Consider the following 18,598-nt stretch of genomic DNA (forward strand, 5'->3'; position numbering starts at 1 on the left):
TCTCCTTGAGATCGTAGGACTAATCAGATACGCAACCTTCGTCTTAGCTCGCCACCTGAGACTGCTCTTCGCTCCCTCCCACCAGCCCAAGGCTTCTGAAGACGAGATTCGGTACGCGATGGAAACCAGAGAGAGGCTCCCTGTTGTTGGATACGCAAGCTACTTGAAGAGAAAGGGGGTAGGCGAGGGAAGCATCGATGGTGCATGTTCCATTTGTATGAGCTCTTTAGAATGGAGTGATGAGGTTAGAGAGCTCGAATATTGCTGCCATGCTTTTCACAGGGATTGCCTTGATTCTTGGCTCGATGAGGGGAAAATAACCTGCCCCTTGTGTAGATCCATGCTCTCTTCTAATGAGGCAGTCGTGGCAGACGAGCAATAAATATATCCGCCTTTAAGGAAGATGTACGTGGTCTGGAAAAACAAACCGTGTTCTGCTTATCTACAATTTTTTTATCTTTTTTTTTTTTTAAGTTCTTCCATTACTATGATGATTGATGCTTGTGACCCTTTCATAATAAAGTTAACAGTAGATCACCTCTTCTTAATGGGTACATCAGAATCATCCATAAAACAATAAACGATGTTGATTTAATTTGAGGAATCTAGTGTCCCTGTACAGAGCCATAAGGAAGAGATACGGATGCATCACAGCTTCGTCGTCTACGGAAATCTCAGAACCTCTTTGTTGAGGCGTTTGGGGGGCATTAGACGCTTGCACAGGCATCAGAAGCTAGCTTTTCCTATCCTAAATTTTCAATACATACTTCTAGATTATTGATAGCTGCAAGAAGTTGGACCTATAAATAAAAAGATACATGGATGTATATAAACATTAACGGACCTGAGTTGGTTTGATAACTATACAAATTACCACAACAGAGGAAATATAAATAACATAAAACACATATTTCAAATATCGGATAATAATAGTAGTAACTAAATATACACAGATAACTTAACAACTGACATTCTAAACTTCAAAAATTTCAATTAAAAACAAATAGACGATTGAAGAATCTAAACTTCAGGTCGTTGGAAGCAATTCCATATTTGTGAAACTTAACAAATGCAAAGTTACCACCAGAAAGATATAAAACACTAAGAATCTTGGCACTTGCAAGAGTTTTTATATTTGCATGGCCTAATTACATCAAGTTAAGTTTCACACCAAATTAACATAAGACCCAAAAACACAAGCCAAGTTTACCTTAGCAACCAGATACCAAATCCAAACATAAGGAAATACTGATTAAACTTACATATATTAGACATATTTAAGTCTTTTATTTGATGAGTAAAACCATTCTAAAGAACCCAACCAAGCATGAAATTGTTCTCTCCGCCAGAGCTCCTTGGGAGAGCAGCTTCAGGTTGAACAAGATGGTGATACCTAAATATGAACTTCGCTAGTTAAATTTTCCAGGAAATTATGTTTCTATTAATTGATAAATATGTTAAGGATATGGATTTAAAGAATAAAAATACAGAATAACAGATCCGGGAGCAGGAGGAAAATGAATGAAAAGGCAGAAAAAAAATTACCCAATCTGGAGAGTGGGTTCACAGTCCATGGCACTGGATTGAGAAGGATGCATAGAAAATGCATTTCCGCCAATTCCTGCTTCAGATTCCCATGAACCTTGAATGGCTCTAAAACTTGCACCTTCAGCTTCGAGCTGAGAAATTATGATAAATAGTTAGTGCAATATAATTATTGATGCAGTGGTGCAAATTTGTGAAGCAATCAATCTATAGTTGGAGAACAAAAAGAATAGACATAAGATTGGGAGCAGGCATTCCTTCATGGGGGAAAAGAGAAAGAAAGAAAAGGCCATCAAGAATGAACCCAATACCTTAGCTTTAAGCTGCTTATTGATTTCTCCAAGATGACGCTCCTGGCATCATTACATAAAAAAAACATGAGCACAGTCCGTTGAGTACAAGTTAGAGGATTCTAGTATAATCTTATTTGCAGGCCTAAAGGCAGAGACCCTTGTGACACCTAACTTTGATTTATAACTGACTAGCACATTTCTCATAGTAGCAAGCTAGTTTGACCCTGTTTTACATGATCCTGAAAAAAGAAATTTATTACATTTGAATTTTGGTTCATAGAAACCTATCAAATGCAATTATCTGACAACTTAAAGATAAATTAACAAAAAAACTTGATCGAGAATATATCAGAAGCAGTTTTGATGTCATGTGAGTTAGAAGGCATGCTATGTAATTTAACCATAGATATATTGTTTTTTCGGGATTACAATTCCTGTTGAAGTAGAGGATAAATATAATTGAACTGGACACTGAATTCTTCCCTACAGTTATCAGTGCAATGAAAACCTTTGATTTTTTTTTAAGAGTTAGATGTGCACCTGATACCAACAAATAACAGGTACAGTTAAGCTGCGTACCTCTTAATATAGTTCAATCAGCAGAAAATTCAAACACATTTCTTACTCGTGTTTGAAAGGAAAGGATGCAAAACTTATTCGGACGTAATTTGCACCTTGTCTGCAGCAGGTTTAAATAATCTTCCAATTTCGTCATTCTAATTAAGAGCACTCGACTTATGAAGCTTGTAAACGAATCTTCCAGTTATTGTCTATACAGGTACATTTGACTCATCCAAGATTTATTCACTTTCTTAGTATGATCCGTAACACCCAAAGCATAATACTGGGTGCAATTTCAAATAAACTTAATCTAAGTGGATTAAGTGCACTTGTGCGCCTAGGAATCTACCTGCCTTTAGCTGCACTAAATATTTTATAAACTACAGCTGAAATTTTCAACCAAAGACAACCCGCACATACATATGAGATAGAGTTATCTGAGAGTTTCATTGTAGACAATGGCCTAGATAATTCTATAATTGCGTCCTTTACATCGCAAAGTCTGCATTGGATCTAATGCATGGGATTATTTGCAAAAAAGATCCATATCATGCACTAGATTAAATGCAATTTTGTGGTTGAAATGGGTCATTTAGGAACCAACCTCAAGCTAAGCATATCAAAGGAACCTCAGACTATACCTCCTATGGATTTTCTTTTTTTTTCTTAAGTTTGAAAGCATGAGACATAATCACTCAGGTGTCAAGGAAGGATGACAAATTAATACGAATCAGTTCTAGAGAGCACACCACTAAAAGAAATACGGCTAAAATTCTAATTGAATTATTAGTAATTTTCTTGTTGGCACTGAATCTATAAAATCTTCTATTAGCCCATAAGTTCTGTGACATGCGAATAACTGCATTGATCCAAACATTGATACAGAAGACTCACTCCAAACCCATCCCTCTATTTACAATGCTTCTTGAATTTTTTCCCTTTCAGACTGCCACTTTTTTTCTCCCCTTAATGGCCATTCTATGCATCATGAAACATGCCTAGCCTTTCAAACATTCAGTTTGTATTTGCAGATTATATCTAGGATGCTTTCTGAGACTTGACCCGTACACGGAACAAGCAATATTTGAGAGCTTAAGCAACATAGAAATTTGGAAAGACGACCTAAGTTGTTCCTGATAATTAATAAAAACTTGGGTATGCTTGTGGAGCAATAAAATAAGAGTAGTTATGTATTTCTACAGCTCTGAGTTCTTCCTGACTTATTTCATTAATGTTAATGACTTACAGTCAACAAATTTACAACACTAGTTGAAGACCTAGTTCAAATGCTGATCAACAATATAGCTGACAAAAATCAATATGGCATGCCGCAGAAATTAGAACTTCAAACCAATAGCAGTGAGAATGGTGAACAGCTATACATGAAGTTCACTCTAATTACAGGTATTGTCTAGGTAAAATCTACTCTCTTGTTATGCAGATGTAGTTCGTATAACTAAAATTATTACCAAGAAAACAGAGTTTCTTCAGTATAAATAGTATAATGTGACCTACCTTCTTCCGGAGTTCTTCCATCTGGTCCAGCATTATCTGTGTCTGCTCATGAAAACAACAGATCTGTTTAATTTCAAGCTTTACATAAACCTGAAGAATTCTCAAAATTGACTGAGTCGAAATACATGAAAATGCATGACAACACAGATTCATCCTTCCTCGGGAAATAGTTACAAAAGAATAAGCAAAACAAACAAAACTACAAATGACTCTATTTCGAAAAAATTCTAATGAAGAGAGTAATGCAAGAGCAACAACAGGAACAAAAATGGTATAAAAATCAGAGATGTAAATGCTAAGTCATGTTTTTCTATGGGTGGCAAATGGGTCGACCCAACCCGATCCAACCCACATAAATTTTGACCCGACCAATATAATATTCACCCGACCCGACCCATCACCTAATCGGGTCAACATGTTTATTAAACGGGTTACCCACCGACCCAAGTGACCCATTTGATTGTTTTATAATTTTCATGTACTTAATATAGAGTCCATGATCAAAGTTTTTATAATCGTATTCAAGGTTTTAAATATCGGTTATCGGGAATTTATCGGACGACCAAAATTCTTATCGGATAGCGGAAATCGGGGATATATCGGGGATAAGTAGTATTTATCGGAGTGATATACTAGATGGTGTATATATATAATATAATAACTAAAAAATGTAATCTAACCATGCTTAATGAAATATAAACATACCAAAATGTAAATCATCATGTTTAGAATCACTAACCAATTGTAGAAAGCAAAACTTGCATCTTGACCGCACGATGAAACCATTCGATTGCATAGCCTTACTTATCGGCCGATAATCCCGATAAAAAAACCTTACTTATCGGCCGATAAGTACCGATAACGCCGATAACTCCCCGATAACTTGCCAAAAACGATAACCGATTAAAAATCCAAGTTATCCTATCGGAGAGCTCCCAAATCCGATAACTCGGCCGATAATATCGGTTATCGGCCGATATTTAAAACAGTGATCGTATTTACCATTCATAGGTTTTGTTACTGTTTAAAAGTATAGATGTTTTCAGGGTTTTTTTGTAAAATTTGAATTTTGAGGATGTTTTTTGTAAAATTTAAAAGTTTTAGGGTGTTTTCTGCAAATATTATTTTCTCAGTGGACTTTTTCTCAATTATAAACTTTATACCCTTTGTTAGTTTTGACTTTTCAATTATTTTTTAATTTTGAATTTTCAGGGTCCTTTTTGTAATTCTTAAAAATTTAAGGGCGTTTCTTGCAAATACCAAAAGTCTCACATTGCTTTTTATAAGCTATAAATTTTGTACTGTTTGTAAGTTTTCATATTTTTTGGCATATGTTTCTGTAATATTTGACTTTCGATGGTGCATTTGCAATTTTTAAACTTTTAGGATGTTTGATGCAAATTTCAAAATTTTGTTGTTTGTAAGTTATAGGTTTTGCACTATTTATAAGTTTTGATATTTAGGTGCTGCCTTTCTGTAAAATTTGACTTTTTTTAGGGCATATTTTGCAATTTTGAAACCATTAAGGTGTTTTCTGCAAATTTCAAAGTTTTCACCCTGTTATTTATAATTTATAGAGTTTATACTGTTCATAATTTTTTTTGTTTGCAGTGCGTGTTTCTATAATAGTTTGACTTTTTGAGGGTGTATTTTGCAATTTTCTAAACTTTTAGGGTGTTTTTTGCAAATTTAAAAATTTCATGGAGCTGCTTATAACTTATAGATTTTGTACTTTTTTTACGTTCTGAAATTTTTGGGGTATGTTTCTCTAAAAGTTTGACTTTAAACATATGGGGTGTTTTTGCAAAACTCAAAAATTTCACTGTTCAAAACATATAGGGGTTTTTGTAATATATATATATTATAAATTTTCACTGTTCATAAGTTTGAATTATTAAATTTTTTAAAATTTTGACTTATTTTTGGTGTTTTTTGCAACTTTTGAAAATATTAGGGTGTTTCTGGCAAATTTCAAAATTTTCATAGCGCTATTTATAAGTTATAGATTGTGTAGTTATTTATAGATTTTGATTTTTTTAGGGGTGTGTTTTTGTAAAATTTGACTTACTTGGGTGTTTTTCGTAACTTTTGAAATTATCGCGTTGTTTTCTGCAAATTTCAAAATTGTCATGGTGTTATTTATAAGTTTTAGATTTTGTACTGTTTGTAGATTTTGATATTTCTGGGCTGTGTTTTCATAAATTTAACTGTTTGAGGGTGTATTTTCAATTTTTAAAAAATTTTAGGATGTTTTTCAAACCTCTCAGGGTGTTTTCTGCAAATTGTAAAATTTTCAAAGTGTGATATGTAATTTATGAATTTTATAGTTTTCATAAGTATTGATATTTTATGGATGTGTTTTTATAAATTTTAAATGTTAAGGGTTGAATGATAAATGAGTTAAAGTTAAACGGGTCAGCGGGTTGACCCGTTTGCGACCCGATTAATAAACGGGTCCATAGGGTCAACCCGTTTATGACCCGAACTATATAAAGTGGCTCATACTCATTTGTAACGGGTCGGCTTTAGTCGGGTCATAAATTGCCACTCCTATGTTTTGCTGAGTATAAACATTGACTACATACTGGATATGTAAGATCAAGATACATGCAATTTTTCAGGAATAACTTTGTTCTCCATTGAGTCTTTTAGTTTTACACAATGGTCATGCACATTATCATGTAGTCATTTCAGTATGAAGTCACTCATAATACTATGTGATTGAGAAAATTATCTAAGATCGAAGACTGTCTGGTCAGGAAGTCCTCCACAATCAACTGCTTGCTGTGTTATCTTGAACATCAACGAAGACACGACTGACACTGGAAATACCATGCTAAACTTGTTAAGCTACTTGAGGCAAATCTCAATAAGAAAACCGTTGGGAGGTTGATTTCGAAACCGTTTGTTTGCAATGTCTATGAATGATTCGTGAACGTTCAAAGTAATACTCACTTAACTCATTTCTCATCATTGACCTTTTGGCCCATTGATCCTAGCTAATCTCATAGCAACCTAACTCAAATTCCTATGAATTTTCACTATTCATATGCCTTCCCTATTGATGGCCGAACTGATCTCTGCGAGCTGTATCCCTAATGTAGGACAAATATAAAAAATACGTAGGTAGTTGACTAACCAATAATCAACATCATCTTCCAGAACCCACAAATTTGTGGTTCTGCTGCTACATAGCTGGTTTATCAGCACAATTGATAGTTATAATAAAGTTGTCAGCCGGATGCTAGTCAATGACCGAAGTATGAACTTGCTGAGGGAACTTTGCACAGGAAGGCTAGAATCTTAGTCTAGATGTTATAAATTTTCCATTTGATCCCTAAATTATTGTTGTCCCCAATATGGTTAGCATCTTCATACTCGTATGTACCATATCTTCTCTTGATAACAGACAATAACAACATTGTTTGGAATAAGCAGATAACCATTCCAATAGGGTCCGGATTCATCTTTCACTGATCACATATTCCAAAACCGCTAGAATGATAACATCTAACTTTTGTTAGTAACTACAGTCAAATTGCCTAAGTCGAATTTTACTGAGTAACAGAATAAGGTTATGTTATGTATGGATTGTTTATTGAGATCCAATGTTTTGGGCTTAATAATAAAAGCATATAGATTATAAAGGTCAGTTTGACAAGCTCCTCAGCATTGGGTGAGGATTTGTCCTAACCCAGTTTTGAAATACATCAGTTCTGTTTGATTCAGAGCGAGACTTGTAAAAACTGGGAAATAATTTCTTGTGCCCCCCGTTTTGAGATAAACCAGTTCTGCTTTGGCTAGGAGGGAGCTGGATCAACATGACTAATATTAGGGGTCTTTTTGGCCTAGGGAAAACTGGGTACCTGTTGGCCCCTTTTTTCCCAAGCAAGATTATTCTCAAAAGGGAACCAAGATTTTCAAAACAGGCCCTAAAAGCATTCGTTTTAAGCTACGTGTCCTACTGTGCGTGTGTAGTTCACTAGTGTAAACAAGTATATCTGTTCTGATGCTTCACTGCAGAGTATTTCAATAAAAACTTTTCGTCTGTCGTCGTATTTATTAATGAAATAAACATAACCCTTACTTCCATCCTATAATAGCAATTTAAACAGAATAAAAGAACACTTAAAATCTCAATTGTATTAAGAAAAATGACTAAGTCTTGATATTAATTAATCACCACAAATAAGGCTTTCTATCACAGTCATGAGCAACTTTTGATGGAAGTTTATACAAGAGTTAATAACCAAGAAGAAAAACATGCAAACTTCACCTGTAAAGATAATTATCTCGCCCAATCCCTGCGTAAATGATTTTCATTTTGTGAACATTACAATTTATTTTCTTTATTACCACTTGGGATTTACCTTAATGTAGTCATGGTTTATTAATTAATCACAGAGGATGAAAGCATGGTGTAAGAACACTTTTTTTTAATGTTTTTTGCACAGAAACTGGCTACTACTGAAACTTGAGCAAAAACATTATTCAATTAAAAGTTATTTTGCTTTTACTTGTTTCACATCTTGAATATTAATTTTTTGGGTAAATTTCACTAGACCCTGATAAGTTTAGACCTTCAGCAGTATATCCCAAAACTTTGAAACTCTCATTAAACCCTCAATAAGTTTGAAAATTCTAGAAAACTTCCAAAACATGATTTTGAAAACTTTCAAAACATAAATTTTTTTTCCACTTAACCTCCATAAACGTAAGCCCATATGTCGAGTTTTGAAACAACGAATATAACATAAACACCATAAAGTAGTTATTGGGGGTTAAGTGAAAAACATCAACATAGTTTAGGGGTTTTCTGAAAAACCCAAACTTGTTAGGAGTCTAGTTAAATTTACCATAATTATTTTCATTAGCTATGGACCAGATCCAGAGCCATAAGATTTAAATACAAATTAAATAAACAAATAACTATTTCCTGGGTTTTGCTAAACTTTTTACCTACTTGTTTCATGCCAAAAACACTCACAGGCTGTTATTTTGAAGTCATTTTCCATATGTATAGTATTATGAAAAAGGCAATTTGGTTCAAGATCCAAACAGCAAAAAACTTCTAAACATTTCAGTTCCAAAGTAAAAATTAAACAGAAAACTTCTCCTGAGAAAAGAGCTGAACCAACTAAGGTATCAAATAAGATGGGCAATTTTACTCGCCTTTCTTTGCCGAGCTTGTGACAGAGCAGATTCCAGTTGTCGTTCCAGCTGTTGCAATTCTTTCACACTCAATGGACCAAGGTCCTCTCCAAGTAAATGTCTTCATACAAATAAAAGGTTAGTACATTCCAGAAAAAAATTATGTAAGGGAAATTATCTAAAGAAACAGCAAGAGAAATGGCAGGCCCAGAAAGATAACCTTTGGGAACGCTGCAGGGACTCAAATTTTGCCTTCAACTTGGAAACTTCTTGGTACCAGCTCTGCGTTAAAGTACCAGAACCAGTAATTCAAAATGAAGCAGCATGGAAAAGGAGTTGGTTTCATAGCAAAAACAACGGTGCCTCTGCTTCAATATTAGTTTCAAGAATATAGAAGACAGTTTACGCAATCTAAGGACCACAGGCTTGGAATGATCAGTAGACTTCTACATAAAATGAAATACGAGAGCGCATTTAGTCTCTCCTTGAAATTTGGACACAGCCTACGTTATTAAATTTTTATATCCTCCACCCTAGCAAAAATTCTTCAATCCAGTTGACCTCAGTCCGTTCCAATTATATCTTCTTCTCAACTAGGAGCCTTCTCTTGGGCCAGTAATCATAACATAAACTATTTCAGCGAGATAAAAGCTAATTTACCACTAAGCAACTAGAATGAAAAAAATGATCAATCAACTTCAGGAGAACTGAATGGTATAAGAAGATATCAATAAGAATTTTCTGTTAACTAAGTGCATCAAGACTCTCCTTGCTAATCAATAAATTTTCGCTCCAAGAAAGCATAACTTTCAACAGCATTTTTAGGTTTTAAGAGAAATTATGCACAAGGAAGCCAATCTCTTCTTTATAAACATAATTCTGTTCTTAAAAACACGCCAAATAACCACAAACATGAGCACACATTAATGGATACAAGCTTATTCTACAAACTGAAAACTAATATTATTGAAACCCTGGCCACTTCAGTGTCAAACATGAGAAACTTTCAGTAAAGCTTGTCCCCAACATACTCCAACTTTGGTTAACAGTTAAGTATAAACATTGGACGATTATAAAAAAAAAAACCTTTTAACTTTGAGATTTTATCAGTATCAACAATTGAGACAAGACAACACTTATACCAATATAATGCTGTAACATATGAAACCCAGGTTTTTTTCATCCCTCTCTACTTCATAGTTCATATATTTCTCCCACTAATAATCTAATCAGCTATAAAAAAAATTCAATATTAATCTATGTTTGAGAATAAATGCCTGAACCAGAACTTAGACTTATTGCTTATGAAAAAACAACTTGCGACCTATTAGCTTATTGCAATTTTAGTGTCAATATGGTATCAAGTATAAAGATACAAGGACAACATTTACAACAACAGTAGCATCTAAGAAACTGTCATTTTTGCTGGTTGTTATCACATGATAAGAGTCAGTTTTTCCTGTCAATCTTGTTTTGCATCTATATAAACAAAGAAAAGTGAAATTGTGTGAAAAGGAAACTCACTTAGCTTCACCATAGACAGAGAATTTGATTAGTTTATGCCTAAACTACCAATATATTATGTAACACAAGTACCTGAGATGCTGTGCATTATACTCAAAACCAGTGAATCACATTTAAGAGTACCTTACCCGATTTATGAGCCTGAATCAAGCTACAACAGAATGAACAAAGATGAGAGGTTTCATGCTTTTTGCTATTTTCTGTTGACAAAGGCATTTCTACAAACATGTTGAGGACTTTGAAAATAGGACTCAAATTTATGGAGCCTGAACCCTTTAACTCCAACAGTGCACAGCCCTTCTTGATGCGCTCATTGAGGATCAGACTTTGGACTTGCAGGGAATCGGAGTTATTATCATATTGCAAAATATAAGATTTATGATAGAAAGATTCAACGGTGGGGAGAACAGAGCACTGCCTTCAGAGACGGCAGAAACATGTCAGGTTCGGATCAAGCTTATGTCAGGTTAACATTGACCCGACCCGACAAATTTACAACCCCACTGGTAGTTTAGATGATGGTCCCCGCAGCCAATAAATAAGCAGATTAAAAATGGGAAGTTTCAAAAGACAAAATAATGGAAGGTGGCCGAGTTGCAAGGCTAACAGCAGAGGAAGAGATCAGGGAAAACCCTTTTTGACCTTCACATAGATCTTGAGGTACAACGTATATCATTTTCTTATCCTGCGGATGTTTTTTATGGATTCCTATCTAATCTATAAAAATTTAAGGATAATTTTTTGTTGTTATTGAATGTTGTGGATTCCTTTTTTTTTGTCTTTGGTTTGTAGTGCGGCGAATTCCAAAAAAGAAAGGGAATGAGAATAGTAGGGGGTGTTGTCAGCTTTTCAACCCAAATCCATCCAAACCCATCTAATTTGGGTTTCTATAAAAACCCCCTTCTTTTCCAACTTTATAAACATCCAATTTTATAAAAATGTTACGAACCAAACTTAGAAATAGGATATAATTACAATCCTTTATTTATAGTTTTACCCCTATCTGATCCAATTTTTATTCCTATTCTATAAAAAAAGTGAAACAAACACCCCCTTATTGAAAATAAGTATTTGTGTACAACATTTATCATTTCCTTGTATTTTTCTCTTTTAATTGGAATAAGTATTTGTCTTATTAGTTTAAAACATATATTCTATTTGGAAATAACTATTTGTGTACAACATAAAGTTCACTCGTGATAAGTAGGGAACTATGTTCTAGAAATTTAAATTTTTTTTGAGAATATACATGAAATATATGGAATTTGACAACATATAATAAGGGAAAGGATCAACTGAAATTTTATTTTAATAATGCAGTCGGAATCAAACCCAAGACCAAAGGAGTCATATCAGAACCTCTCAACCATCTTACTGCGTGTGTTGAATGATTGAGATGAATAGGAAATTTACAACAAAGGTTGCTAGATGCACTAGTTAGGAATAGGGAGTGAGAATGAACTGGATAATTGTTGAATAGTTCGTTATTTTGTTCACCATAATGTCCAGTTATATTTGATTTCATAGTTTTATTTAAAAATAAATGAATATTTTCGTTTGTATTCAGTGCATAAACAAATGGAATTTAATCAGATGTAGATTCATTTTGTTTGATCATCTTCATTTAGAGGTTTATCGCTTGTAATTTGTATTATCACTACATGATATTATTTTTGACTCATTAACAGTGTGTTATACTAATTTGACAAATTTAAGAGTCATGTGTCAATTTTAAACTTAAACTCTTTAACTAAACTAGTTGAAATATACGTGCAATGCACGTGGTTGAATTTCATGATAATTTAAATTGATAAAAATAGACTAAAGTAAAAAAATAAAGTTTTTTTGGGGGATTGGTCATCAACTCAATAATCTCTCTATCAAATAAAATATTGTCATTGTTTCCTTCAACCCAAACTGTGGCCACGTGATCTACTACTTGTAAGTTATAAACACATTGATATAGTACAACATCTCTATTTATTAGTATCTTGAAATCTTCAAAAGCTGGGTAATCATGTAATTCGCGAAGGAATTTTGCACATGAATTTACTTACAATATGTCCATTAAACTTTTACTTGTGGTTTGACTCATATTCACATTAACTTTTAGTTATGACTTCACTTATATTTACATTATCTAATATTCTCATTCAATTTTATAGCTCATTCTCCGTATCATAGAAGTAAAACTAAAAGTACGAAGAATTATTTTCTTACGAAATTAAAGCAGCGAGATTATGATATATTTCGCCATGTGCTCTAAATATAATTTTTTATTTGATGGAAGATCCTTATCAAATCTTAGCCCAAACGATGTGAATTAAAAATGCTATTATAACTCACTTGCCTAGGTAATTGTATTGTATATGAGTCATATAACTTATCTAAAATACCAACATCTGCTAAGTAGATTTTGTTGTTATGAGAGCAAAATGTTAGATGCTCGTATTCAAATTTTTTGACTTTATAAAAGGCACAATAATTTGGAGTGTATAGTTTATATAACGAAAAGAACATGCTAGTTCATGAAAATTTTTCCCTAATAACGATATTATTATAACGATATTACTGTTTAATATTAAATTAATTTTATTATATAAGATTATATGACCTTTTTAAATAAATTATAAAGTATAAATATGAAAAACTCGATGCTTATAGCAAGTAGTTTGGCTCCACAAAATACGTTAACTTTTACATTATAGTTTGTTATTGGCAGTATTGTTGGCAATACCATTACCTATCCTTTTTGCCTTATAGTCATGCTTTTCTGATATAAGTTCTCTTTTGTTAATCACTCAATTAGCTATATTTACTTTTTATAATATCAGAGGTTAGAATATCCTTTCTGTTAAAAAAGTGTTGACATGATTCTTTAAAAATATATACACATAGTGACAATCGTATATATTTTAGGTCAACTCAAATATTGGCTTGAAGCCATTTAGAGTGAGGTCCTTCCTACGCTAGGATAGTGATATAGTAATTACACAATCCAAAAGTCAAAGACGAAAATTTTATAAAGAAAAAGTAATTTATATGTTAAATTCATAACTAATTTATAAAATATACATGGGCAGTGTAGATAGCTATAGAAAGTAAGGTATATATCTTTATAAAAATTCTATAGTGAGTGACCAACTACAATCATCCTAATTTAAACATAAATAATGATTAATTTAATTACTAATTTAATGCGCGTATTATGGAATAAATCTCAAGAAAAAAATAAGAATTGAGATTGTATTATCCTGTAGGTAAATAAATATTATAAGAGATTATCTTTATATTAAATTTAAAGGTATAATTTAAATTATTAAGCGCTAAATATTGGTTTATGTACGAAAGTAAATTAATCTATGGTCTATATACCTATACAGTCAATCAATGAAATGTATTAAAATTATGATGACCACAATCAAAATTATATTATGGGTTCACATTAAATATAATTTATAAAAAATAATACATTAAAGTCAAAATCCTTTTAACAACTATATAGATTGTATAAAATTTTTGTATATATAAACTATACTGTCTAGAAATAGTTATGTGCACATTTAACTATGACCTAATACATCTTAAGAACGACTTAATCTTCAATATCATTATTAATTAACGTAATCTATGCATTACAGTGCAAATACAATAAAAATTTAAAAATCTAAAAAAGAAACATGCTTAAAGTTTTAAAAATTATAAAAAAACTCTAAAAATTTTATAATTTACAAATACACAAAACTATTAAATATTACATTAAAATCAATTGAAATTTTTAAACTTTGGAGGTGTAATTTGCAATATACTAAACTTTAAGGGTATTATTTTTTATAAATTTTTAATTTAATTGATATTTAATTAGTTATGTTCTTTTCTAAAAAAATTATGGGTAATATTGACCATGAAAAGCTTTTCCTAAACTGATGAGGGAGTATGATATTTTTTGCAAAATTTTAATTTTCTAGGGGTTGTTAGTAGTTTTGTATTTTCATTTTAGTGCCTATAGATTAGAACTTCTCATGTTGTTTTTTTGTAAATTATGAATCTTAGGGCTTTTTATAATTTTTTAAAACTTATAGGTCTTTTCTACAGATTATAAATTATTTATAGATAATTTATAATTCCTATGTTTTTAATTAAATAATGAGTTTGAACTTCTTAGGGTGTTTTTATAAAATTTAAATTTTAAGTGTTTGTTTATAACTTTTGAAACTTTAAGGATTGTTTACTATAAATTAGAACTTCTCATGGTTTTTTTTGTAAATTATGAATCTTAGGGTTTTTTATAATTTTTTTAAACTTATAGGTCTTTTTTACAGATTGCAAATTATTTATAGACAATTTATAATTCCTATGTTTTCAATTTAATAATGAGTTTGAAATTCTCAAGGTGTTTTTGTAAAATTTAAATTTTAAGTGTTTGTTTATAATTTTTGAAACTTTAAAGATTGTTTATTATAAATTATATAAATTATGTAGGGGTATTTATAATTCCTATATTTTTAATGTACTGTTAGATTGGAAATTATCAGGATTTTTATAAGTTTTATAATTTTAAGGATTTTATTTTTTAATTTATAAGAAGTTCAAAGTGTGTATTGCAAATTCTATAAAATTTTAGGAGTCGTTTGTGTTATTTGTAGGTTTTTAGTGTGTTTATAAGTTTTAAATTTCCATTGTGTTTTCTATAAATTTTTAATTTTTAGGTGTTTTTATAATTTTTAAAACTTACAAGATATTTTCTCCAAAGTCAAAAAACTTTATGTTTCTAGCTAGCATATATTTTTTATATTTCTCACTAAATTAAAATAAGTAAATTTATAATTTTTAAGATATTTTTATAAAATTTTAAATTTGTAGGGTGTTTTTGTAATTTAAAAAGCTTGGAAGATAATTTGCTAGAAACAAGAAGCGCTGAAAAATTAACTATCAAATTACATGGATGAAAAGACCAATTTGGATAGCTCTCCCGAACAAACAATTAAGAAGATATTTTTGTCAAACTGTTTAATAGAACACAAGTATTATGAAATTTGCGCATCCAAATGAGTACTGGCACTCCTAATTAACTATCAAATTACAATACCCTTTTAAAATCTACTTTTTCTAAGTAGTACAAGTAGATCAAAATCTATTTGCAGGGGATGCTATTGACACATGTTCATGAGTTTTCTATAAGTTGATAACAGCGAGTCATTTAAATACTTTTTTTTTTTGAAGCAAGAAACAGTGCGAGTTTCCCTGTTCATAAAAACTGTATATATCAACTAGAATGTACAAAAGTATACAAAAGATATACAAAAGTATACCTGAATTAACAAAATGGAGAGCGGGGAAGCAAAGGAGATGTGGACGGAGGGGAGCGGACCTATGTCATCACCCTCCAGTCCGCAGCTTCAGAGCTTTCAAGCCTTCCGAAATTCAGGTAAAAACAAAGAAAATCTGACTGTAACCACCAATCCAACCTACTAACCTATCCAGTCATTTAAATACTTTTACCATCATCTTAAATTTTACATATAATTGCATATAAAGGAGGGATTTAAGACGATGAATATATTAGATTAAAGAGAAGGTCTTGAAAACATTTTATAAAAATGTTAAATAACATAAGGTCGTAAACAAAAATAATATGCAACATTGGATATCACTTGAAAAAGAAAATAACATAACAGATTCCTTCGGTCTTTCGGGAAATTAAATAACATTTGTGTAGCCCATTTGTATAGACTAGTAGAGATACACGTGCAATGCACGTGGTTGAATATTATGATTATTTAAATTGATAACAATAGAGTAAAAATTAAAAAAAAAGTTTTTTTTTGGATTGATCATCAACTCAATAATCTCTCTCTTAAATAAAATAGTCATTGTTTCCTTCAACCGAGACTGTGACCACATGATCTACTATTTGTGAGTTATAAACACATTAACTTAATACATCACCTCTATTTATTAGTATCTTAAAGTCTTCAAAAGATGGGTGATCATTCAATTCGTAAAAGAATTTTGCATATGAATTTACTTGTAATATATCATTAAACTTTTAGTTGTGGTTTGCTCATATTCACATTAACTTTTAGTTATTATTTTACTCATATTTATATTATATAATATTCTCATTCAATTTTATAGCTCATTCTCTGTATCATAGAAGTAAAATTGAAAGTATGAAGAATTATTTTCTTACGAAATTAGAACAGGAAAATTATGATATATTTCGCTATGTGCTCTAAATATAATTTTTTTTCTTTGATAGAATGTCCCTATCAAATCTTACCCTAAACGATGTGAATAAAAAATGTAATTATAACTCACTTGCATAGGGGAATTATATTGTATATAGGATACATAACTCATATGAAATATCCACATCTGTTAAGTGGATTTTGTTGTTGTGAGAGCAACATGTTAGAGGCTTGTATTCAAACTTTTTGACTCTATAAAAGACACAAGAATTTCGAGTGCATAACTTATATATCGTAACAAACATATTGATTTATGAAGAAATTTTTCCTAATAATGATATTATTACAATTTACAATGATATTACTATATATGATATTTTTAAATAAATTATAAAGTATATATATATGGAAACATCTATGCTTATAGTCAGTAGTTGTGCTCCATAAAAATATGTTAACATTACATTATAGTCAAAGAAGAAATTTCTACAAAGAAAAAGTAATTCAATGTGTCAAATTAAGAAGTAATTTGTAAATTATACATTGGTAATGCAGATAGGTATATAAAATAATGTATATATCTTTATAAAAACTTCATAGTGAGTGGCCAACTATAATCATCCTAATTTCAGCATAATTAATTATTATTTTGGTTATTAATTTGATACGCTTAGCTATGAAATAAATCTCTAGTAAAAATAAAAATTAAGATTGTATTATGCTGTAGGTAAATAAATAAATGTTATTAGAGCTCCTCTTTATATTAAGTTTAAAAATAATAATTTAAATTATTAAATACTAAATATTAGCTCATGTGAGAAAGTAAAGTAATCTATGGTCTATACATGTTTATAGTTAATCAATCAAACATATTAAATTTATGATGACCACTATCAAAATTATATGGTGGATCACATTAAATATAATTTATAAAAAATAGTACATTAAATCAAAATTTTTTAACCACTATATAGATTATCTAAAAAATTTTACATATATAAAATATATTGCCTAGGAATAGTGATGTGCGCACTTAACTATGGTCTAATAATCTTATCATCATTGTTTCTTTCAATCCAGACTGGTCTACTAGTTGTGAGTTATAAACATATTAATTTAGTACAATATTTTTATTTATTAGTATCTTGAAGTCTTCAAAAGATGGGTGACCATTCAATTCGTAAAGAATCTTATATACAATTTTTGCATATATAAATTACACTATCTAGGAACAGTGATGTGTTGTACACTTAACTATACCCTAATAATCTTAAAAATGACTTACTCTTTAATATTATAATTAATTGACTTATTTATGCATTACACTGAAAACACAATAAAAATTTAGAAAGCTACAAAAGAAACACCCTAAAAATTTTAAAAAAGTATAAAAAAACACCCTAAAAATTTGTAATTTACAAATACACAAAACTATTAAACATTACATTGAAATAAAGAACTTATAAAAAATTATTAAAAATTTTTAAAATTTTGAGAGGTAATTTACAATGTGCTAAACTTTGAGGGTGTTTTTTCTGTAAATTTAAATTTTAATAGATTTTAAATCATTTATGTTCTTTTTAAAAAAGTTATGGATAATTTTGACCATGAAAGGTTTTTCCTAAATCTATACTTTTAAAGTGAGTATGATATTTTTTGTCAAATTTTAGTTTTCTAGGGGTTGTTAGTAATTTCGTATATTCATTTTTGTGTTCATAGGTTAGAAATTCTCATAGTTTTTTTTATAAATTATGAATTTTAGGGGCTTTTTGTAATTTTTTAAACTTTTAAGCTTTTTCTACAGATTGTAAATTATTT

At 30.7% G+C, this 18,598-nt stretch overlaps 1 protein-coding gene across 1 annotated transcript in view; it reads right to left on the reverse strand.

The window, feature by feature from the left end:
- LOC109839014 (MADS-box transcription factor 17-like) overlaps positions 1,051–18,598 on the reverse strand; it is a 41,265-nt gene continuing 23,717 nt past the window's right edge. Inside the window, exons 3-9 of the mRNA XM_020407447.1 lie at positions 10,713–11,007; positions 9,286–9,347; positions 9,087–9,186; positions 3,915–3,956; positions 1,857–1,898; positions 1,546–1,679; positions 1,051–1,393 (exon numbers count right to left, since the gene is read on the reverse strand). Coding sequence (XP_020263036.1) covers positions 1,309–1,393; positions 1,546–1,679; positions 1,857–1,898; positions 3,915–3,956; positions 9,087–9,186; positions 9,286–9,347; positions 10,713–11,007 — 760 coding nt within the window. The 3' untranslated portion in view covers positions 1,051–1,308. The remainder of the gene's footprint in view (positions 1,394–1,545; positions 1,680–1,856; positions 1,899–3,914; positions 3,957–9,086; positions 9,187–9,285; positions 9,348–10,712; positions 11,008–18,598) is intronic.

This window comes from Asparagus officinalis, chromosome 4, assembly GCF_001876935.1.
Source record: "Asparagus officinalis chromosome 4, Aspof.V1, whole genome shotgun sequence".
NCBI lineage: Eukaryota > Viridiplantae > Streptophyta > Magnoliopsida > Asparagales > Asparagaceae > Asparagus > Asparagus officinalis.